We start from the raw sequence: 24395 nt of genomic DNA on the forward strand, positions 1-24395 counted from the left end.
GAAAATTGTTAGCTGTTTTGATTTGCCCTTTGCCGGGTAGGTATCTTGTGAGACAATCACTGCAACCTGTTGTTTTCTTTTTTAGGCGAGAAGTAAAATGGACCTTATTCTTTGTAACCAATCAAAATGGCTTCTCGTAGCGAAGATTGGCAAGTTTACAGTGACGTCATTCCCCAATACCATAATACCCGTTTGAAGTCTTGATTAAATTCCGTCCCTGTTTAAGGATAATTTTTTACGGTTTATGCTTTTTCCCCAGGTAAGGTTTATATTCAAATTCGTGTTTATAGTTTTTACTAGATTCATGATCCATAACAACTATGATTTTCGGCCGAGATGAAATGGAACAAGGTCAAAATCCCACTCATATTGCACTAGAGGAAACTCGAGAGGAAAAGATCGAAAGACTAATGATGTTTTGGTATTTTTCAGATGTCTTAGTCCTTGTCTTCCACAATGTCAAAAGTCTTTTTAATATCGTTGATTTTCTTGTCCCTCTTCCTGCTTGCCTTTTCTCACCAAGAAGACGATGACACAGGTAGGACAGTTGTATTACAAAGAATTCAAATTCAAATTTAAATTATATCCCTACCATACTCTATCAATGTGTACTACATAGATAAAATGATCTCACATATGGATCGAGAATCGCAGTGTTTAGAGTCGTTTTCCAAAACGTATTTATGAAATATTTTTTTCCGTTGAAAGTCAGTGTAAGCTTAAAACATTTATAACTCTAAGATTTTCATAAAAGTCATAACTGAATGTTCTGCTATATGGCATGACACTCGACGAAATAATGGATTTGGTCATCATATGTCCGCTTGGCAAATGTTGAGCAAATATGGTGCTCTATATTTGCCCATACATTTGCCTATGCAGGCAAAGGTCGGGGTAAATTTCTAATAAATTTGCCATTGCTTTGCCATATATCTGAACACATGGGTAAATATGTTATATATTTGCCCTTAGTTTAGACGCATTTACCCAGTGGGGATATATGATAACCGTTTTTGCCCTATATTTGCCATATTGTCAAATGAAGGGCACATATGAAATCAACTTTGCACTAGGCTTTGCCCCATATTTACCTGGGGAGCAAATACAATACCCCAAACTGAGTATATCCGATGTGAGGTTTCCGTTTCAATTTATTGCAATCAAAACTTTTCAAAACAAATCAATAATTTTTCAACTGAATTATGATGGATGTTGGCTTGTTTTTACGATTTACGAGGGGGGAGTGCATGCAGGTCCATCTCAGTCATATGTGTCAATTTTTTCTCCTAACGCATGACATCAATGTTGCGACCACATTAATTCAATCATTGTTTTGCTTTGATGTCATGAAAGTGAGGTTATATGCGTTGATACACACAGGAAAAAACGCGGACGATGTATTTTTAATATGCGTAAGTCGTACATGCGTTTTTTCCAGTGACAATAAGAAAACTCATTAACCCATTAACCTCAGCTGCATTTCAAACCGCTAACATCTGTAATATTATTTGAAGCATCAATTTTGTTTAGTCTAAACATATGAATTCATCTTTTTTATTGGCAATATATGCAATTTCATTCATAATTATTTTAATTCATCTAATTTTAAACTCATCAAAGAATTCATTCAATTTTCATTTTGACTATCTAGTTACTGATGCACAGTTCAAACAGTTTATTTTTGATAGCTTTGAATATTTTTCCTGGATGATACTTTACTGTCATCTCCATCATCCGTACAATTTACATTGTAAAGGACAAACAATTAATACTCTTTCTTTGTCAATAACATCGTAAGCAGCAACAAACTGGCTGTGTATCCTTTGTATGGGAATGAATGTAGAGGGCCCTTCCATTTCAAACAAGTTTCTGCACCAAATTTCATGTGGTCTGCCAATCCTGTGTCTTTCTGGATGTCGCTGATACCATCGAACCTTTGCCATACACAATGATTCCTGCTTGCCATCAATTATAATGGTTTGTTTAAGAAAGAAATCGACAACACCGGGGCGCAAGTCAAATGAATCGGTCTCAATACTGCCACTATATTGGCCACACCAACAACTTGCAAGAATGAAGGAAGAACGTTCCAGTCTAGAGTCAGAGGACCCTAGCTTTGTCCCCGAATATCCAATGGTACTAATTCTCTCAAACGTATCGGTAACACATTCAATGACCGAGTGTTGAGGTAAAATTGTTTCATAAGCTTTAAAGAGATATTCTGTATAGTCATCATCAAGAACATCAATGGATCGAGGTGAAAAACATGAGTATGCATTCATATTGCTCCACTCTAAGCAACGTAGTACTTGACCAACTGAAAGATTAAGTGTTGATGGTATTGATGGGATGCTTTCGCCAAGTGTTCCTACTTGTTGTGCCTCCTGAAGAAGTTGAAATACTGGTTGGAAAGTTTCTCGAAATCTCTCTGGTAAAGGGATATCTCTTAGTTCATGCTTTTGGAGAAATTTTCTCATGATTTGTATTTCAACAGATCTATTGTTAGTTCGAAACGCTCCTAAAATCCCATTGAAACGTTCGAAGCTGAAAAGCCAAAATGAATATACAGGCCCGTAATCTAAAATACATTGTTTGAGATGCAGGTGTAGATGCATGTTTGGCGTAACACGTTCCTTTCCATATCTTTTTTCAAACGATTTACAAAATTCCACTAGGTAATCATGTCCTTCTTGTAGCTCTTCAGTTGTAATAAGTGGAGAGCAAAGGTGAAAGCAGGACAATACGAATAACCTCCACAGCTCCAAATCATCTGTTTGAACGATATTCCAAATGCAGAATACAGAATACAAGAGAGTCCATGTTTTCCACTGATCAGCAGTAAATCCTCCAAACGATGTTGATATCTTTTTCGGGAGACGCCCAATAAATGATGGTGCTTTGACGTCATCTACCTTTTCCTGGATTTTATTCAAATTTTCTTTAGAAATAATTGGCGTTTCAGCATTTAGCCATACATTTGTCATTAAATGTTTTGCTGTCCCTAAAAACAAATTGTGCATAGGATCAACAACATGGTAACGAGTACAATCGAAGTAAGGCAACTGTAAGAGTTCAGAATATCTTGTTCCAGTGGAAGTTTCAATTTGGTTTCGTTCATCAGCGGTTGTTGCATTGAGTATTTTCTGAGCCTCTCTTCGGTGCTCTTCATTTGTCCTTGGTGTATCGTCATCTTCGAAACCTGAAAAATCCATGCTACTAAAATCTCCGGGAAAAAATCTTGTGCACTTTGAGCACCCTCGGTGAGCAGTACATCCTAAGAAACCGCAAACTTTTCTTAGTGCAGGAATGTCACAAGCAATACAAAGGAGGGCAGCTCGAAAACATCTTGCTGTTCTACTCCCATGAGGCCGAACTTGGATGCCTTCGTGCCACAATAAGTTCAATTCGGCTACAAGTGGTTGTAAGTACGTATTGATATTCAATTTGGGCTCGTGTGGACCAGGTATTACCCCAACTATTATTACGTTTTCCTCTTTGTACCTTTCTTTTCTCGGAAGATTTAGGAGGACCATATATATGACTCCAACGCTATAGACACTGTGCTTAAAAGGCTGAAACCAGTCAACATTCAGCATAAAAGCATAATTATTAGGCTGGGCAAGGAAAGGAGTGCCGTTAAAATATTGCCAATCTTTCCACACTTGGCCATCGTAAATATCAACTAAAATATCGTCCGGTACATTCCGATTTCTCCAAATCTCACATTTTTGTACAAAGTCTGGTCGCTTAATAAAGTGAGTTAGAGTGTCTCTGATGCTTTTATAACAATAAACTTTATGTGGGTACAATTTCGTCTGTCCATTTTTCAAACGAATTTCCTTAAGCAATTCCGCTCCACAAGGTGTGCGGCGAAACAATTGACGGTGATTCGGAAAAGCAATGTGAGAACATGGTTTAGCAATGACACGCCCGAATCTTGTTGTTATGCAGTCTTGAAAACGGTATAGGGTGTCGCATTTCGGACAAACAACATACTTTGAATGCTTATCTTTAAAAGAAAGATAATTTTTCAAGAGTTTGAAGGAGCTCGGGAAAACCAATACTGCGGTTGGGAAAATGATTGGCGAAAGCTCACACAAAACCTGAAAAATCGCTTTAAAAAAGGCGAGGAGAATATCAATGCCTCGGTCTGGTACAGAAAAGTATGCAGACCAAAAGCACACAAACAAGGCAATCCAGTTAATAAGGGTCACTCGGGAACTTGCTTCGACGGCAACGCTTATTTCTGCACTAGATTGTTCAAAATCTCTTTCTACGTCTTCGATATCAATATCCCAAGTTTCAACCAATCTCCTTCTTTCATTTCCTCTTATCTCTTCATGGTCAGATTCACTGTCCAACTTGTCATCCCAAAACACTTGATCTTCTTCCTCAAAGTCATTTATTCCGTCTCCTTTAAACATAAGCAAATACGATGTATTTTATTCATTCGGCATTGTATAACTGCAACATAGTATAAGATAAAGTCTGAAACCATTATAATACTAGAAAAAAAAATGTCAGTAAAAAAAAACCTCGTGGGCTAAGGGACCGGTCATTATTTAAGTTGGGGTGGGGGGGGGGGGGGGGGGGAGAAAAAATTGGGGGGGGGGGGGGCCTGAAATTTTTGCTAGTGAAAGTCTTGAAATTTAAAAATGACTTTTAGGGAAAATTTTTAAATTTTTTACTACAATCCATGGGGGGTTTTCGATAAACTTGGATGCCTTCAAAGGGGGGGCCTTGAAATTTTTTTGCGTTACTGACAATTTCTCCTCCACCCCACCCCCCCCCCCCCCCCCCCACCTCCAACTTAAATAATGACCGGTCCCTAAATGTATAATTTTGACCCAAATTTTGCTCTGAAAATAAATGATTTCCATTGAAAATAAAATATAAATTTCTAAGTCAGCAAAACAACAATTTATAATTCGTGAAAGAAAAATGATAAATCGAAAATAAAAAACCCAAGAGACATATTAAATAAATTACTTATAATTGTATTTCTCTAACTTGACAAACATGTTTTGCCGGATACCATGCTATCTCAGGATGACCACAGTCATGAATTGATTTGGAGACAAAAATGTACAGCAATATCCATTTGAACATAGTAAATTCTTTTTAGCGTTTTAAATGAGTTATCTCTAGCTATAATTTTATAAACTCTTTGAATGAACCTTTCTGAACGAACACTGAGGTTTTAATGGCTACCATAAGCCGATTACTTAATGATGCACCCTTCTTAAAAGTAACGGTGAAAACGAGGCTAAGATAGAAATAGAAAAGAATCATTTGTACCTCTAACTTAATCTCGCTTCAATAACACTAATGCTTGGTAGTAAATCCAATAGGGGAGCTAGATCATGTGCAAATCAGCCGCTTGTTAAAGATTCAGTCTTTTATCTATGCAGTTTGACTTTAACATTTAAAGATTATATAATCTAATCATCAAATAAACGTATAACATCAATACCTTTTTGTGAAGTAGCTGGTAAGAATTCGTCACTTGATGGTTGGTTTGTATTTGGCACATCAGAGGAGTCTTGATCAGTTTGGTCCAAAACGTTTATCTCGCTGTAGTCATTAGAAGAAGTGTCGTTCTGGCCGTCAATCTCGTGAGTGAAAATACTATCATTTGAGTCTTCGTCGTTATTCCGCTGTAATTGCCATTGATTTGTTAAGGGATCATAAAATTCTTCTTTGTGACGGCAAAATACTCTGTAATGTAAATCTTCGTTACAATGAAAGCAATGATAACGCTTTGACATCGCAGAAGACATTTTGTTTTCCAGAACTATATAATTAAAAAGACGGTGTGTATCATTGGGACAATTACTCAAAATCCAAGCATTTTGAATGGCTAACAGCCATATTCCAGCGTAATAAAGTTCCACGTCCATCAACCACATGCCACTGGACAAAAGCACGCCGGATCTTTATTACCGCGCCCTTTTCCTTAGAGCTGTCACTGTTGGCGGCAGATAATGGTACGATGGTTTTAGAGCTAGAAGCTAATCAAGTTTATTGCAATGATATTTCGTGAATCTAGGCTTTAGAAAAAATTTCATAACTTTATAAAATGGAGCAAATAGCTTTAAGATAATAGATATATTACTTAACATGAATCCTGGATACAACTTCAGCATTTTTATAAGACAGTTATTCCTTTTTTTATTATTAGACTTCATTATATGAACGTACATGTCATCACAAGTCACGTGATACGCCGTGATAGATAGGGGGTAGATCTGTTCGGTGGATGTGCTTATTCGTTCATTCGCCTTTTGGTCACAAACAGGTAACAAACTCTGTCGGTCATCTAGTTTCCCGCACATTCTATATCTTTGCTTATAAATTGCGTTCATTCGTCGCGATCAAAAAATGGGAAGAACATCTACACCTTTACCAGGACGCCCAATGCCAATCCATTCTGTTACTGCAACTACCAGTACAAGCAGTACGAGTAGACATACTGAAAATGGCGCCAATTCTCAAAGGCTTAATATACTTATTCCCTCTGTCCCTGGTGGTAACGAGGATGTGCTAAGAGAACACAGAAATCGCCTATTGCAAGCAACAAGCGAGAATGAGAACGTTGACCCCGACAGCGAAAAAGAAGAAATTTCTTCAAATTTCGAAACGATTGTAAAACAGTTTAAAGAACTGCAAGAACAAAACCGCCAAATACTAGCGGCCTTAAAAGAAAGCCAGCAGGACAAAGACAACAGCAAGACCAAGATTACTGTCTCAAAGGCTGTTGCAGTAAGTAAAGTGGCAATATTTAAAAAAGCAAGCTATTTTTATTGATAATTTTACTGGGAATTCTTGGCGCGAAGAGTAGTTGGTATAATTATGCAGCGGTATAATTTATGCAATGCTAAAATTGGCGGGAAACCCGCCATGGTAGTGGTTAATGCTACCAAACTTTACTATTGATTTCCAATAACAAGACACTGAATGATAATGATAATTTCCTTTTTTGTAAAGGAATTGATTTGATTTCGATTTTTTCCCCAATATTATACAATCACAGCCATAAAAATAATGAAAACATTATTACTATGTCTAAGAATAACTTAAGGTACATCTTATGATTTTAATGAATTATATTATGTTTGAAATAAAATAACATGGAAAAAAAAAAAAAAAAAAAAAAAAAAAACGAAACAAAACAAAGCAAAAACAAATGGATGCTAAAGGAGTAATTGTCGGCCAAATGCCAAAATTTCTAACAAATTTTGTCTCAAGTTTTAATATATGGGTACTTGATATAATTTCAGCTGCCCTTAAAAGTCACTTTCTGACGAGAAGAAAGAGAAACAAAAGAGAGCGTTCAGGGGCCCTTGGAAGGCATCAAAAGATGCAGCGGAAAACACAAAGAAAACAAAATGTGAGTAAACTGAATTTGCAACGATTATGACTTTGTTTAATAAGAAACTTTGACTGACGGTGTTTTTTTTTTTTTTCTTTTTTCTTTTAGCTCCTAAAATCCAGATCCAAGGCAGCGGACTTGTCAACCTCGCTATCACCAGGGGACAAAGAGAAAGTCAAGGCAATTATGAAACTGGAGTATATGTCATCAGAGGAGTCGATGTCAGAGGCGGATGACCAGGCTGATGACGATACAGCGGACAGTGGCTCTGATAACGAAGGGGGCCCTACCAAGCAGAGTAAAGTTTTAATAAAACACCCTCTGCCATGGAGAAGCCCCCTAGCTAATCAGTTCATGGAAAGCATGGACCGAAAGGCAAAAAGGAGGCTGTCAGAGCGCAGTCTCACCATGCTTTTGAAGCGGAAAATCGGGGAGCCGTCAAGACGCCCAAGGCCATCTGGAGGTCCCGAATGGGCATTGAGAGCCTAAAGGTTTTTATCAAATCAAGGGCACTGGGACACCGAACGTGGTTGGGGTTTCTACGAGTTTTATGAATTAAATCTTGTGTCACTGTTCCTCCGTTCCTTTGGCCTGATTTCTAGGGTTTTCGTTCTTCTTTCGATTACTTGAACGTTATACTCGTTTACTTGAAGAAATCCAAAGGTCAAACGGTATAGCAGCGGCTATCTAAGCCTATTGACCTTTGGATTTCTTAAAGTAAACAAGTATAATGTTCAAATAATCGAAAGAAGAAGGAAAACCCTAGAAATCAGGCCAAAGGAACGGAGGAACAGTGACACAAGATTTAATTCATAAAACTCGTAGAAACCCAACCACGTTCGGTGTCCTTAATTAAGTTTTTGCAGTTATAAATGAAGTGTACTACTACAGAATATCTAAAAAGAATCGTACATAAGCCACAGATCGATTGACAACTAAATATATTATGATCTCCTTTCACAAATTCTGTCACAAGATGAAACAAACACCTATAATTAATTTACAGAACTAGCATTTTCAATTAGTTGTAGTTAACAAATTGTTCATAGTTAATCAGTCGTCAAGAAAAGGAAATTCACAATAAAAATGTTTCAGTATGATTTATGTCTTTTTTCCTGCTTCTTAGTATAGGTTAGCTATGTTTAAAGTATGAGGTGGTTGTCACGACATATATCGTTTCTATTTTTTTTGGCCTGCCATAAGGGACAATAGCTGAAGACTGATAATATAGTTAAATTTAGCAAATATGATGAGCATAATTCAACTGAGCAAATATGGCTAAGACGCGCTGGTACATCTAAGGCATTAAGGGGGCATTAATCACATATACGGTCAGAGCATATCGCATGGTATATGTAAGGCATAAATCACATATACGGCCTGGAAAAATACAGGGTATATGTAAGGCATTAATCACATATACGACCTGGGCAAAGACAGGGTATACGTAAGGCATTAATCACATATACGGCCTGGGCAAACACAGGTTATATGTAAGGCATAAATCACATATACGACCTTGGAAAATACAGGGTATATGTAAGGCATAAATCACATATACGGCCTGGGCAAACACAGGGTATATGTAAGGCATAAATCACATATACGGCCTGGGAAAATACAGGGTATATGTAAGGCATAAATCACATATACGGCCTGGGGAAACACAGGGTATATGTAAGGCATAAATCACATATACGGCCTGGGCAAAGACAGGGTATATGTAAGGCATAAATCACATATACGGCCTGGGAAAATACAGGGTATATGTAAGGCATTAATCACATATACGGTCTGGGCAAAGACAGGGTAAATGTAAGGCATTAATCACATATACGGCCTGGGAAAATACAGGGTATATGTAAGGCATGAATCACATATACGGCCTGGGGAAACACAGGGTATACGTAAGACATAAAACACATATACGGGCTGGGCAAATACGTGCACATATCAAATGAGCATTCACATTTACTACCGGGTAAATGTATGGATGATATGATATCTGCTATATATTTGCCGTTTGGGATTTTACTGGGCCATACGGACTTTGCCATCTGTGCCCATGGGATAAATGTGTAGGTACATATCATATACAGTCATTGGGCAAATATTGTTTACTATTAGTCAAATATGATATTTGCCCATATATTTGTCTATATGTTTGCCTACATGACAAATCCATTTTTTCGTCGAGTGTGACCTGGCCGGTTTTGATCTCCTACATCGTACGGGCTGGTTGTTTAACGTTAATACTTCTACAGCAGGTACCATATTCAAGACTAGATTCAACAAAGACAAAAGACAAAAATAAAAATAAAAATAAAAATAGTATACAAATATAACACTTCGTATTTTATCTAAAACGACTTATCCTGTTAGTGACTAAGGGACTGGAATATACATAAGTTAAATTAATAAGGCAATTTATCATAGCGTTTATATTCTTTTTCCGCGACAAATATAATATATCTAGTCCTATCTTACAAACATTTCAATGGTGAGACAGGACAGATATAATCTATAAGCAGGCAGTATAGACCTCTTGCACTGAGTTCTGAGAGGAATTGTTCTCGGGGACAAAACAACTGTGCGCAGTTTGTCCTTTGTTATTCAAAATATAAAAAAATCAGCCAATTGTTTTGTCCTCCAGAACAATTGCTCTAGGAAAACAATGCAAGGGATCTATTGGCATGTATGTTAAATATCCGATGGTTTTGTTTTCAATCAAGATAAATAAAACACAAATTCAATTTACCAAAAAATGAGAAGTTCAAATTCTATAGGCAGTTTAAGATAAAAATTACATGAAAGATTTTCGGTCAAGTATGTTCAAGGAAGGTCTTCTTATGGATGAGTTCGTTTGTTCGTTGTCCTTACGTGTAGTTATTGTACTTTATTGCATTTTATCGTACTCTCTCGACCACATCCGCAGAACCTCTTAATTCTGAACATCAACCTTGGCCACAAGGCAGAAAACATGAGGCTTCTTCCTGGTACAAGACACCTATTCAATATACACCGATTACAGCAAACGTTAAAGAATGTGTTAGTTTTTGTGGCCATGGAAAGAGAAAAACTCAAAAACTTGGTAAAAACAACAGACTTTTAAAAACTGTTGACACTGAGACGCTAACGTCTACGTAGGCCGGGTCTTCTTTTGAATGCCACCTGATGAAACATGGCGGAATTCTCAATCTTTTGTTTGCATGAAACTGATACCCAAACTCCTTTCCAGTTCATTCCTGAAACGATGCAAATTTGACGAAATTTAATTCCTTCTGTTCATTTTTCAATGTTTATTATCGTTTTCAATCAATCCTGTTTATCGTTGACACAGCCAGGGAACTGATATGCGATACCTAAGACATATACTCATCACATCGTAAGATACTTTTGAATGCCATTATCATTTGCATATTTTGGACCACACGTTTAGGGTTTGACAGTAGTTCTCTTTCTTTCCAGTAAACGTTGAGAAGAGGTTCAGCCCCGCATTGGAGGAGATTCACCTCCAAGATAAAAAGAGCACCATTGCTCGTGTGAAGCTAAGTAATAAGAAGAAAGATAAACCAGAGGAAGAAGAAGGAAGCGCATTAACCGACATCTTATTGACAGAAGGGAGTAGCAGCGCAGACAAAGATGACGACATAGTGACTGACAAAGATGCGATGGGAGAAAGTATCGATGCTCCAAAAGATAACGAGGCCAAAAAGAAAAGCGACGAGAAAGAAAAGAAGAAAGATGATGAGAAGGAAAAAGAAAAGACAAAAGATGAACAAGAGAAGAAGGATGCTAAAAGTAAGAGAGCGATCATTTATTAATGAATAGTAGAATGTAATCTTTGATTAGCCTATGTGACGCGCTTAATATTTAACGAATTATAACTGTCATCATAAGGTTCTAAAGAAGCGAGGCTATCAAAGAATCTGGCACAATCTGTTTAACAATTTTCAATGAATGACAAACGTCGTGTTAACGTCAAGTAACCAAGGAAAAATTCTGACAGAAAGCATTAGTGACTTCTCATAATGATTTAGAAATCAAAGGCTATCAAAGAAAGAAAAATGTCATACATATGACCGGAAGAGCAAGGGAGGAGTTGTTATGACAAGGGTAGTCTCATCATGCTCAATATAGTTGTCATGCATGCTTTCTCAATAACCCATAATTCCATTCAAGATTAGAGGTCAACTTTGCTGGTGGTACGATGTACATAATTAGATATTAGTCCTCGAGCCCGAATAGGCTATTGACTCATAGGCCATGCATGAGGGCGAGAGCTTAGGACTAATTATTTTAGTCAAATCCAACCAGTCGGTCATATATAGATGCAAACAAGTTTTGAATCAAAGTTAACTTCAGTGTTTTGGTTTCAAAGCCAGCACTTGTCACTACTTGTAGGCTATAACTTATGGCCTAGTAGTATCTCATCCGATCAGAACGCAGCATTGATGATTGATGGACCAATAGTTAGATTTGACTAACATCTGATGCCTTATCTTTAACCAACGTGATTTAATTGCAAGTCTGACTATGAAACCTTTCTTTTTTCAGTAAGAGATCAATTCCTCCACCTAATCAAAGGTAATCTTTCTCTAACCATTAACTTTACTAACTATTCTAAGATAGGAGGATCTGTTGACAAGATATGTGCACTAAGTTGTGAGCCTTAGCAATAGGGCAAGCCTACCATCTTGCATGCATTCTTTAGCGATTGTCAAATAACAAAAGCTATAACTTTTTTCCAATAGATAATATAAACTTTTTACTGCCTAATGTTAAACATGCTAACTTTCTTCCTAATTTCCGTCGATCATACCTTGGTTCATGTAAACTCTGTTTTATGAACTTTATAAGTATACCTTTTGTCATCGTTGTGTTTCAGCAATGAGCAATAGTAGTTTATCGGAGAAAAAGACTAAAGATGAAGCAGCTGCAAAGACCGAGGAAAAGGGGAAAGAGGAAAAGAAAGAGGAGAAGAAAACCGAAGAAAAGGAAAAAGAAAAGAAAGGAGAAAAGAAAGCTGAAAAGAAGGAGAAAAAGACTGACGAAAAAAAGAAGCCAGCTGAAAAAGAAAAGCCAAAGCCTTCAGCTGCCAAACAAAAACCACCTCCAAATGAGGTTAATCGTTTTCGCCAGCATCCAGGCTATCCAATGTCACCATACGGACAAATGTCACCATACGGACAAATGTCTCCATACGGACAAATGCAATATCCACAATCGCCATACGCACAAATGCAATATCCACAATCGCCACAATTTCCACAACAAATGCAACAGCGACAACAGATGCCATTTCCACAGCAAATACCACAACCTGCACCAATGTCTGCTAATGGAGGAGCATGTATTGCTTCATGCTGGAAAAAGTGCACTCCCATTTGTTTACAGCATAGGTGCTGCACTGCATCTCAGCAACAGCACCCACCCCCACCACCTCCTCCACCACCTCCTCCACCACCACTTCCAATGATGTACATGCCTCCTCCTGCCCCTCAGATGCTTTACCCACAGCCTGCTCCAATGATGCCAATGATGCAGCAGCAGTGTCAGCCATCATGTGCTCCCTCCTGCTGTAGACCTTCTCCTGCTCCTGCACCTCCTCCAAGACCTGCTCCTCCTCCTCCTCCTCCTCCCCCACCACCACCGGCTCGTGCTCCAGCGAAACCTTGTAATCCATCATGTGCTCCTCAGTGCTGCGGGTCATCTTACAGCCAATATCCTGTAGCGGCATCCATGTACTCAAGCTATCCATCACCCTATGCAGCACAGTACCCTTCCCCAGCAGCTCCCACCACGGCTTCAGCCGTTACTGCGTCTTCTGGATCTGCCACTCTTAACGCTGATACCTGTAAGCCAATCTGTCTTAAATTCTGCATCACTCTTTGCCCACAGAAATGTTGTTCTGCAGGTGCTTCAAGGTATGTAAAAATCCCGCTTAATTTAATTAAAACCCCAGATTTATTGCAGTGAAAGTTTTCAAGATTGCCCTCAAAACATAACTGATTACCGAAAAACTAAAAAATATATATACGGTATTGACACACAAATTCCTAAAAAAATTAGTTTCTCATTATTTCTTGATATCAAGATATTCAGATCCTTGCTTAAGACCGTGCTTCTTTTTTTATACCATTAAATTAACACCTTAGCAATATTATAATTAAATACCACGTTAAATATAACGTTATTCAACTTGGCTATCATTTCAACAGCTCGAGCGCCTCCAAATCCCCAACTAAACCTCCTACAGCCGCCGTAACTACAATTGCCTCAACTCGTGCATTGCCAACAACGGTACGAGCAAATCAATGCCCAGCTGCGCCAGCCTGTACTCCTATGAACTGCATGCCAAGTTGCCCTGTATACTGCTGCAAACGAAGTAGCAACCCAAGACCACCTGCCAAGAATGAAGACCAAGAGGAAGACGAAGACAGCTGCCCAGCTCTATGTTACAAACGATGTGCCCCAGTCTGCCCCCGAAGGTGCTGTGGACCAAAAAGCCCTTCACCATTACACCCACGACGACCAAATATCCACATAGCCGATCTTCCTTACGGCAGTCAATGCCCACATATCTGCAAAGATGTGTGCGCTCTAGAATGTCCTCATAGATGCTGCGGACCTGGCTCTTTCAGGCGTCACATTATCCCAAGGCCGCAACTGACATACCAAAGAAGCCAAATTCCACGCTTTCAGACATACAAACGATATCGAACTCCTCGTCTCAGTAGGAGCTACATACGGCGATTTGGTTACCCAAAAGTTTAAAAAAACCAAGGAAGAAACCAAATAGCCATGCTTACAATCTGACCAGCTCCTCGATGGCCAGCATTTTGTAAACAAACTCCTTCTCCATTCTATGAAAGAATTTGTTCTATCATTTTGTTTTGTGGCATACGCGTATTCTTTGTATAAAGTTCTCATTTCTGCAGAGCGTGGGAATTTGCAATACTCGTTTATCAACGAAAACCCGAAACTGTATATGCTTTGTGCCACAATTTTGCATCATCCCAAGCGAATAGTGTTACCTTTTTTAGGTATGTGTACATACTTCTAAAAATTTACATGTAAAACTAAAATTTAGAAGTAAGAATTCTAATTGTCAGAAGCTTAATATAAAGTTGTTACTGTAAATATAAGCAAGGATAAATTCAATAAAAAGTAAAACTGAACCAACATGACTTGTCTATTGAGAATTTATTGATACAAAGAGAGTAAATCTTGATCAATTTATAATATGTCTCCTTGAAGAACTAAGCGCGCAACAATGAACAATTGAAAATGAGCAATTGTAACGAAATTCATTCGGATTTGTCTCCATGGGAAGAAAGCGCGCAACAATGAACAATCGACGATGAACAATTGTAATGAAATTCATTCGGATTTGTCTCCATGGAGAACAGAGCGCATGACAATGAACAATCGATGATGAACAATTGTAATGCAATTCATTCGGCTTTGTATCCATGGAGAACAGAGCGCATGACAATGAACAACTGATGACGAAAAAGTAGTAGATATACATTTGTGTGCCCAGAACAATTGTCTCCATGGAGAATAAAGTGCGCAACGATGAGAGTTACTCGAATATGACTAAAGGAATGTGATAATGAAGTAACGGCGCCCTTATTTGAATGTTTGACATAAAAAAGTAACGAAATAATAAGTAGCTTAGGAAAATATCATGAATCGAATTACTTTCGAAAGTTTTGAAGAAACTATATGGACGTACGGTATGTGTTATTTCCATCTCTAGGATTACTTTCGATTTGTTTTTCTTTATTGAACACTTGAAACAGCTCAGTGTGCACCTGACGTGCACCAATTTGTTACAATTTTTACTTTTAAAGTTTTCTTTGGGATTACTCCTCTGCTATAGGGATCTGGAGGTCTACAGCGGGATATAAGAATTTTTAAAAATCATTTCCTTGTATTTGTATTTGTGGTATTCTCCTCTGGAAGCTTTGAAAGCAATAGTACTCCTACCTACAAAGCACAAACCAAACACTCGAAAAACTCAACTATCTAATCACATGGACGAAATAAGGGCTTACTCCTCTTATCGTCTATGCTAGAGAGTACTATGCACATGATAAATTAACCTAAAACCTGTCACTTATTGCACATGCATGTTTACCATTACATACCACAAGACTAATTAGCACTATGTTGTGCTAAGTAACTTAGTTTTTCACAGGTTTATTGTGTGCACTCTATTACTGCAATTTTCATGAACATGCGAACTCTGTGTCTGCGAGCTGCACGCTGAAATTTGTTTTTTTTTTTGCTGCCTCCAGTCACTCAATATGAAAGGTACCAACTGATTTCACAGTGCAGCTTGCAGAGTTGCATGTTTATAAAAATCGCAGTAACTTGTTGCACAAAATCAGTGAAAACGTTACCATTTCTAACTCTGACAACAAGGCCAAGCTATCACATTTAGATTAGTGTTTTGAATCACTACCTTAATATATTAATATATGAACATTTTTTATCATTAAATTACAACAGGGGGACCAAGCTTGGTTTTTGTGTCAGAATGTTACAGCAAGCATATTTGGTAGCATTCCTCACAAGATTACCACAGGCTGCTACTAATACTAAATGATAAAGTGCATACCATATATCCGTGAAAAACTTAGTAGGAAATCATATAAATTAGTAAGTTCAGTATAATCCATGAAACACTAATTACTAAATAGTACAAAATAGTGCTAAGTAAACGATGGAAAACAATGGAATTTGCTTGAAATTGTGCTATTTAGTATTACTAAAGTTTCACGGTTATATTGTTTGCACTTTAAACCGTAGACCTACAATACTTTGCACTAATTTGTACAAATTTGATAGTTTTTTTAGTGGCTATATGATATGTACTCTATTTACATGCTATTGAGGCTAATGCTGTGTAAAAGAGAAGTCGAAACTGGAGTATTGAACCAAAACTTAGTTCTAGAGAAGAGAAGGAAAAATAAAAAAGGTAGGAAAAAACAATTTTGGATTTTCCGAAAATCTTATAAAGAAGCGATTTATTATTAGGCCCTTATTAATATAATGTAATATACTGACACAAGAACGAAGAATGTGTGCTCTCTGTGAAAATACTAACATAATTGTCATCTATTGCCCTTATAAGCATAATCTTGATAAGCCACAGACAGAAGCACAATCTGATGTAGATTAGTCCTTTGTCATGTACTTGTAGCCATAGTATGACTACTTGCTTCCTGATAAATTAAAAATAATCAAATATCAAAGAAATGCAAATCAATTAAATTAGATTTCCACATAACAGGCTAATAAATATATAATATCTAAAATTTCTTGGACCAAGTATGAATAGTGAAATAATGACTAGAGTCATTTGCACGTAAGAGGGCAAAATTTCAACAACAAACAACAACAAAAAAGGAAAAGAAAAAAAAAAAAAGTATTAAGACAAAATTGGACCCCAAAATAAAGTTATAGGACCAACGAAGGACTGACGTCCAAAATTATATTACTGTTACAAACTCTTGTACATAGTTTTTTTAGTTTCCCTTATTAACTTCTTTTTTCCTTCTTATTTACTTTACTAGTCATTACGATTATATAGCAAACAATACAACCCCCAAATCTGTGTAAGTAGGAAGTTGGTAGGTGTCGTGTAAGTTGTTGATAGGTTCTCAGTTTGTACAGTATGTTGTGGGTAGCTAGGATGTTGAAAGGTTGGTGGAAGGATGTTTGTAGGATGTTGGTATTAGGGTTTTGGTAGGTTGTTGGTAGGATGTTGGAATGAAGTTGGTACTAGGGTGTTGGTAAGTTGTTGTTAAAAGTTTGTTAGTATGTAGGTAGAATGTTTGTAGAATGTTGGTAGAATGTTGGTATGATGTGGGTAAGATGCTTGTAGGATGTTGTTAGGATGTTGGTAGAATGTTGGTAGAATGTTTGTAGGATGTTGGTAGAATGTTGGTATGATGTTAGTAGGATGATGATAGGATGTTGGTATGATGTGGGTAAGATGCTTGTAGGATGTTGTTAGAATGTTGGTAGAATGTTTGTATGATGCTAGTAGGAACAGCTGGTAGGATGTTGGTATGATGTAAGTAGGACGTCAGTAGGTTGTTGGTAGAATGTCTGTAGTATATTGCTAGTCATGTCAATACCCTAAACTGACACCCATTCTGGGCCTGGGTCATATCGTTTACTATTACGAGTCATTACCAGTTTATTTAACAAGTATTACATGTAGTTAGGGTTTTTTAAATCAAAAAAGTTTATTTATTGTTTTACAATGAGGACACTTGAACTGTGAACAGTTTTTCCCTGAACTTTCCATTGTTTTAAATCATCTAAATTAAAGCATTGACCTCCAATACACCAAGGGATCAAAATCAACCTAATACTTCCAATCAACTGGATCAAGGGATGATTTAACAATAAAAAACTCAAAGTGTTCACAGCTCAAGTTAGTGTATTATTTCTGTCTTTATCTTATTTATTTTTAAATATTAATAAATAAAGTTCTGTTCATGGGCAGATCCAGGAGGGTGAGTCTGGTGAATAGTCACCCCCCTTTGAAGTTGAAAAACAACAATAAAAGATAAGGCAAGTCATAAAAAGAACACTATGTGATGCACTTTTCTTAGGTAACAGTTACCCCCTTGAAATGGTTCTGGATCTGCTACTGCTGTTGTCAGAGTTATTTGATAAATTGCAATGATTTCTTGTCTAATAACATTGGGTAACTGAATCTTGATTGTGCATGACGAGTCTAGTCACCTGAAGCAGCTGAAACAAGCTGCAGGATGTAAAGGAACATGTTGATGATATCAAGATACAGGTTCAGAGCTGCAAAGATGTACTCCTCAGGTGAAATAGCATACATCTTGCCTCCACCCATCATGATCTGGGTGTCATACACCAGGTACTGTTAACAAAATCACCATGAATATGTTAAAACGGCCAAGGAAAAATGGATGTCAATTCTAGTTATTGGTATATAATGATTGTATTGTCTGTAGAACAACCTACAGATAGTACATTAATCATATCAAATTTCAAGTTCACATGGTATCAGGGATTGGCTACAAGTTCCTGGCTAATCAGATGTGAGATATTGAGTACAATTTTATTTTGCCACCTCTCCAGCCTAATAGTATGAGACAGACAAACATGGATAGACAATACACAAAGAGGCAGAAGAGGATGTAATAGTGAGAGTACATTGGAAAAGTTGCTGTCATGTTAGTGAAATTTTCTTGTGAATTGTGTGTTGAATTATGAATTTCTTTTTCTATCAAATCTAAGAAAATGCCATTCAATGATCAAGTTTTCCCTGTGATTCTTTTTTTCTATAATTATCTTAAGAGTCATTCATTCCATGAGCTGTATATAATAATGAATAAGAGAATTACATACCAAAGCAAAGAGGAGTGCTCCAAGAGAAGCATAGACAATGTTCACCACCTGAAAAAATCAGACAATCATGTAACTTTAGATATGTTTTTTCAACCTCTTTTGGGAAAACATTATTAGCTTTCATCACCATTTTGAATACATTGTTCTGTCAGAAAGTAAGAACGTTTTTCATTGTTCATTTGACATTCCCTTTTGGTCCCATTATGAAATAAATAATAATCAAATCCTCAAATTAAGGATAAGATTTAATGCGCAAAAGTCATACAACTAACTTATTCACTGGCTCTTGGTGAAATGGACAACAGAATTCATTTAATTCACTATAAAGTGCTAAAGTTGTCATGTCCTCCCAAATAGGATCAAGCAATGCCAAAGAGAACTTAGCACTTCCCTCCATCCCCACCATCCCTAGCAGATTAAATAATAAGAATAATATAAACATTCTACTTTACCCTGTTGTGGAAAATGATAGCAAGAAAGCCAAAGCAGATGAGAACAATGAGAGCCACAAAAAGAAATCCTCCCATCATAGTGAAGTCATACTGAAAAAATGGATAATAATAATGATATATATATATATATATATATATATCTTTTTTTTTTCAAATTTGTTTAGAACATCATTCCATGTTTTTCAGTGAAGTGGAATTTCCAAGCCTTTTATTAAAGCATACTTGTCATGCACTTTAACTAGCCTTTGGTATTTCTATAAATTGATGCACTGAAATGAGACTAACCCTGAGTACACTGTTAAGGTAATAGTGAACAATCTGCACCATATGGTATGTGGTCTGTAACTCTGTTTGTCCACCACTTACTGTTACCTTACCATCACCTAAACATTACCCAATACTTTATTCAAGCAATAGTCATTTTATGAATTCAGAAAACATCTATTAGTACCTTTGTCTGGAATGCAAAAATTGTAATAGCAAGGACCACAACCTGAAATGAAATAACAAACCTCATAGTACATTCAAGTCTTATAAAGCTAAAAAGGGAATAAACAAGAAAGAGATACATACTGTGGTGATTCCTGCAGCCATGAGGACTTCATCTTTGTCATAGACACTGTAAATAAAGATTATAAAACAACTGAGTGATTAAGGCACAGTTCTGGATACATTGTAGTTGTAGTTATAAACCAAATCACAAATTTATTGGTTAAAAAAATAAAAGTTTCCAAAGATAATTATTTTGAAATTACCTTGACACTGCTCCAAGAAGATATCCTTCACAAATTGTCTTGTAGGAAAATAAAATGCAAAATATTTATTTCAAATTCGTACATATTATCTAGAAAATTACTGTAGCAACAAACAACAGCAAAAGCAGCAGTAAAAAAAAAAAAAAAACAGTAGCAGCAGTAACAACAACAACAACAGTGCCAGCTACAGCAGCAGCAACAGCAGCAACAACAGGCAAGCACATGGCAAGTTACTGCTCTTAAACAAAATGTCATACTTACAAATAAGGTCAAGAAGATAAGGTTTGTTGGGAATTGCCGTCTGCAAAACGAATGAAAAACGTGTAAATTATTTTCACATCTAAAATTAAAAGAGACTAAAAAGAACCTTTTATATAATGCTTAGAGATGTAGTTACTGCCTGAAATTTTGCAGTCTTCAGTGGATTGGTCTGTTTGGTCCTTTTCTTTAATTTGTACAAGCCGCTAGACTTCCAAACAATGTAAAATGGCTAGAAAAACGTAGGGTTGACTATACAAAGAGTAAATGATAACGATCACCTATTTTCTGAACATCAAAATTAGTGGTTGACTTATATACACAATGTCAACCTATACACCATGGCCTATTGCTATCCATTCTTAGTACAACCAGGCACAGCAATATTATATGGTAGCCAAATTACTATCAGTCATAATCATGACAAACATATAAACTTACCTGACCCCTTCACAACAAGCCATTGCAATCATAGTTACAAATGTGACAGCTCTGGAAGAAAAAATATAATTGAAAGAGAAACTAAATAAAGAATAAAAAAATAAGTCATAAGTTAAGCATTTTTATTGACAATACTTACAAAGCACCATAAAACAATCCAGGATGTGTCAATGCATAATGCTTCACTGGCTCGCTGTAGAATTAAAGTAAACAAAATTTTTTAACGGACTTAAGCGCAGGTGCATGAATTTTATAATGTATATCAATTTCCTGAAATCTCACTGGTTCTCTGCTCACTTGATAACTTCCTGGATTATTGATTTACAAGGCAGGGACTCGAATATCACCTAGCAACGAGAAACCACTAAGGGACCAATCTTTTTTTACCAGGAGAGGTCTCACAACACTTGCAATAAAATGAGGGGCCATTTTTTCCAACAATGGAGGGTTGTCAAATTTTCTGCATGGGCTACCCATTGAATGACACCCCCTTCGCGATGGGTTCCTAGTAAAGATACGGCATGATCTATAACAAAATAATTGACATAGATTGTCTTACCAATAGAGGAAAAAGCATATAAAAGAAATGGTAACTGCCAGCTGACATAATAAAATGGAGTATACCTGGAAAAAATGTACAAAGACATTGATTTTTCAGTGATAAGAACTGTGAAGTCAATTGCAAATGCAAAATATGAGAATATTTTTTTTGCATAAACATTTATTACACAACTAGTGGACGTCATATATTTTTTAAAAAGCTCTGCAAGTCACTTTCTTTCAACAGCCAATCTGGTTGGTAAATGAATAACATGAAGACTGGTATCACCTGAAGTATTTATTTATTACAAGCTTATAAGGCTGCGTTCATAATGTATGGCAGAGGGGAGGGGGCAGGTGAAATCTTTAAATGACAAAAAAATCTTAAGACCCGGGCCCTGAAGTCCCCCCAAAAATAACTATCCCCCTGGGCAATCTCTCGTAGCTTCTTCTAAAAATTTTGCATCCTCCAAATTCTCTGAAAAAAGTTTTCAATCCCCCCCCCCCCCCCCCCCCCCCCCCCATTTTACTGGTAAAAATCTTTCTGATCCCAATTAATTTTCACCTGTCCCCCCCCTCTGCCATACATTATGAATGCAGCCTAATATGCAGTACTGTATCTAGTGAGTATTGTATATAGCTAACAATATAATCCCTGGTGGCACATCACTACAATCGTTTAATTTGGTAGACCAAAAACAGAATTTTACTAGCCGACTGACATCTGAGAAATAATGATTAATACTCTGCTCTCCAAATAACATTACGACATTTTAAAGGAAAACTGAATCAATGAAATTTTGAAAACAAGAAATGTTAATGAGAAAATAGAAAATGTGTTCATGCTGTTGGTAGTCATGATGTAAGCAAGGATTGGCTGAACATAAAAGAAGTGTTGAGATATCAAGAAATGGCAGACAGACATCAAAACTTCTTCGAAACAAATATGCATAGCATACGAGTATCAAGGGCGGATCCAGGGGGAGGGTCGGGGGGGTTGCGACGCCCCTGTCATTCCTGAGGTCAAATGGGCTTCCTATGGTAAAAATGTGACTGGGATTCCTTTGCCCACAAAATTTACCCGAGACCCCCCCTTCAAAAAACCCTGGATCCACCCTTGAGTATACTACGCTTCACTAGTGTTCTGCCGAAGTGCTTTATCAAACAATAACTGCACAACTGCACACAAGGAAGCAAGAAAATTTGGATATAGAAACGAATACAATATGCCTGTGTTGTGTGCTGTGGCCTCAACCAATCCAAAAGTGAGATTTATAAGGGAACCATTATGCATCAGAAAAATCGAAAATATGAAAATATGTAAAAAGCAAAAAAGGAAGAGAAGACATTTTGGAAAAAAAAAAGATTTGAAAACTAGAGTATGTACGTGACAATAGCTGTATGTGTATCTAAAACCGAGGACACGAAAGTGAAAGTAAAACACCTTTATAAATTAGGGAAAATAGGTTGCATCTCATTGATTCTTGATCACATCTTAGCTTATAGGCAAGAACTATTATTCATGCGGAACCTTAAAGCAATAAGACCGATAACCGCTCAAAGTAAGGCTCAAATTATGTTATGAAAAAAGGAAAAGTTTGCTCATAAACACTATAATCATTGGTTTTGGTCACTTCGCAGTCAATCTAATTTCTGCAAGGTCATTCTAAATCAAACTTCCTTACCTTTCTGATAAAGCCTGTCGAAGAATAAAAATAAATATTAGATCAAGATCATTTGAAAATAAGAAAAATCAAATGTCTTTATATCTGAAGTACGTACCAGCTCGAATGGAGACATCGGAGAAAGACATGGCAGAAGAATCCGCAAAGGGATCTTCTGTAGCTCCGCCATATTTGTCAGCTTCCTGATAGTACATGATTAAATGTGATGAATTTTCTGCCTTTCTTTATACAATTTGACTTTACTGCGTGAATTATAGTCCAAGGTTATAATGTAGCCGAGAATGCTCAGCTTTTAGAATGTCCAAATGTCCATTAATGATGGTCTTTTAGACCCAACTCGTTCACAGCCAGTACTGACGACCTGTAAATAGTGCAAAATCGTGGAGATGACGTCATTGATCAAATAAAGACTGGGTACTGGATTCTAGGTAAACAGTTGGGAAATCCGAGGAAACACGAAGATAAGAGACCTTGGAGGTGTACTGCCATTTTTCACAAACATGCGTACTCGGAAGCTGCGAGCTGCACTCTGAAATTTGGTTTTCCAAAAATATGAAACGTATTGAGTGATTTTTTTTGATTGACGGCAGCAAATAAAACAAATTTTAATGTGCAAATTCACGATTCAATAAAATCACCCTCCCCCCCCACACAAACACCTGCTAAACCTGCAAAACAAGAATTAAGAATGACTTGCATCTTTTTGGTGGGGCCCAAAGTCGCAAGGGCGGATCCAGGTTTTTTTTGAAGGGGGGGGTCTCAGGGGTAAATTTTGTGGGCAAAGAAATCCCAGTCGCATTTTTACCACAGAAGGCCCATTTGACCTCAGGAATGACATGGGGGGTCGCGACCCCCCCGACCCTCCCCCTGTATCCGCCCTTGAGTCGTATACAGATATGGGAAAAAAGACTTCCGTAAAGTATTCGGCGCTCATCATCCTTGCTTCCCCGTGTTGTTTTGTCTTTAGTTTATAGAAAACACAGTGGTTTTATGCTAGCTAAAAACAGCAGTACTAACACGCACACAATTAAGAAAAAAACATTCTTTTATCAAAATATCAGCCAACAATAGATTGCCATAAGAGAGGGCAATTCAATCAGAAAGGATAATACAGTTGCCTGTGTCAATACTCTAACCACTATAACTAGATGCCATAAAGAGATTTTCCCTCTTAAAACCGTACGTTATACTATCTATGAATATTTGTTTCACTGCAAATTCAAAATCTAAAATTCGAAACAATATGATTTGATGACAAAAGTTTTCAAACTAGTGTTATGGGAAGACCTTTCTTGGTACGAGCTTCTTGGTCTTTATTCTACTCTCTATGTTGAACTAATTACAGGAGCTGTATTTATAATAATTCTAGAGTGCATCCAGTCAAATGTATCTAACTTAGATAACTATTTAGCTGGCGTCACCTAAAATAGTAAAAGCGCGTCAAATAACGGTCATGCTAATCCGGGGGGTTGTTTTACCACAG

The 24395-nt window shown here is 37.0% G+C and overlaps 3 protein-coding genes across 5 annotated transcripts; 2 read left to right on the forward strand and 1 right to left on the reverse strand.

Moving 5' to 3' along the window:
- Nucleotides 1-179: 179 nt before the first annotated feature.
- On the forward strand, nucleotides 180-14553 carry LOC116293470 (uncharacterized). Of its 2 annotated transcripts, XM_031700898.1 has the most exons (6): nucleotides 180-259; nucleotides 433-538; nucleotides 10841-11173; nucleotides 11930-11959; nucleotides 12261-13299; nucleotides 13594-14553. In XM_031700898.1, the coding sequence occupies exons 2-6, from the start codon at nucleotides 457-459 to the stop codon at nucleotides 14147-14149; spliced, it is 2040 nt and encodes a 679-aa protein (XP_031556758.1). In that variant the 5' UTR covers nucleotides 180-259; nucleotides 433-456; the 3' UTR covers nucleotides 14150-14553. The 2 variants fall into 2 exon arrangements, with proteins under 2 accessions (XP_031556758.1, XP_031556759.1); XM_031700899.1 differs by lacking the exon at nucleotides 11930-11959.
- Nucleotides 6629-8093, forward strand: LOC148906906 (uncharacterized). Its single transcript, XM_089036945.1, has 3 exons — nucleotides 6629-6762; nucleotides 7281-7390; nucleotides 7481-8093. The coding sequence occupies exons 2-3, from the start codon at nucleotides 7361-7363 to the stop codon at nucleotides 7859-7861; spliced, it is 411 nt and encodes a 136-aa protein (XP_088893071.1). The 5' UTR covers nucleotides 6629-6762; nucleotides 7281-7360; the 3' UTR covers nucleotides 7862-8093.
- A 586-nt stretch (nucleotides 14554-15139) lies between the features above and the next one.
- LOC116293478 (protein lifeguard 2) lies at nucleotides 15140-23306 on the reverse strand. Of its 2 annotated transcripts, XM_031700910.2 has the most exons (13): nucleotides 23010-23306; nucleotides 22913-22926; nucleotides 21247-21311; nucleotides 20827-20880; nucleotides 20688-20738; nucleotides 20250-20289; nucleotides 19989-20026; nucleotides 19807-19852; nucleotides 19685-19726; nucleotides 19234-19323; nucleotides 18782-18829; nucleotides 18143-18290; nucleotides 15140-16608 (listed from the first exon to the last, which is right to left on the reverse strand). In XM_031700910.2, the coding sequence occupies exons 1-13, from the start codon at nucleotides 23104-23106 to the stop codon at nucleotides 16598-16600; spliced, it is 744 nt and encodes a 247-aa protein (XP_031556770.1). In that variant the 5' UTR covers nucleotides 23107-23306; the 3' UTR covers nucleotides 15140-16597. The 2 variants fall into 2 exon arrangements, with proteins under 2 accessions (XP_031556770.1, XP_088892893.1); XM_089036767.1 differs by lacking the exon at nucleotides 15140-16608 and having other exon boundaries at nucleotides 18135-18290.
- Nucleotides 23307-24395: the final 1089 nt, after the last annotated feature.

This window comes from Actinia tenebrosa, unplaced genomic scaffold (genome assembly GCF_029948245.1).
Source record: "Actinia tenebrosa isolate PJP-AT-01 unplaced genomic scaffold, QUT_ActTen_1.0 PGA_scaffold4__44_contigs__length_22323623, whole genome shotgun sequence".
Classification (NCBI taxonomy): Eukaryota; Metazoa; Cnidaria; class Anthozoa; order Actiniaria; family Actiniidae; genus Actinia; species Actinia tenebrosa.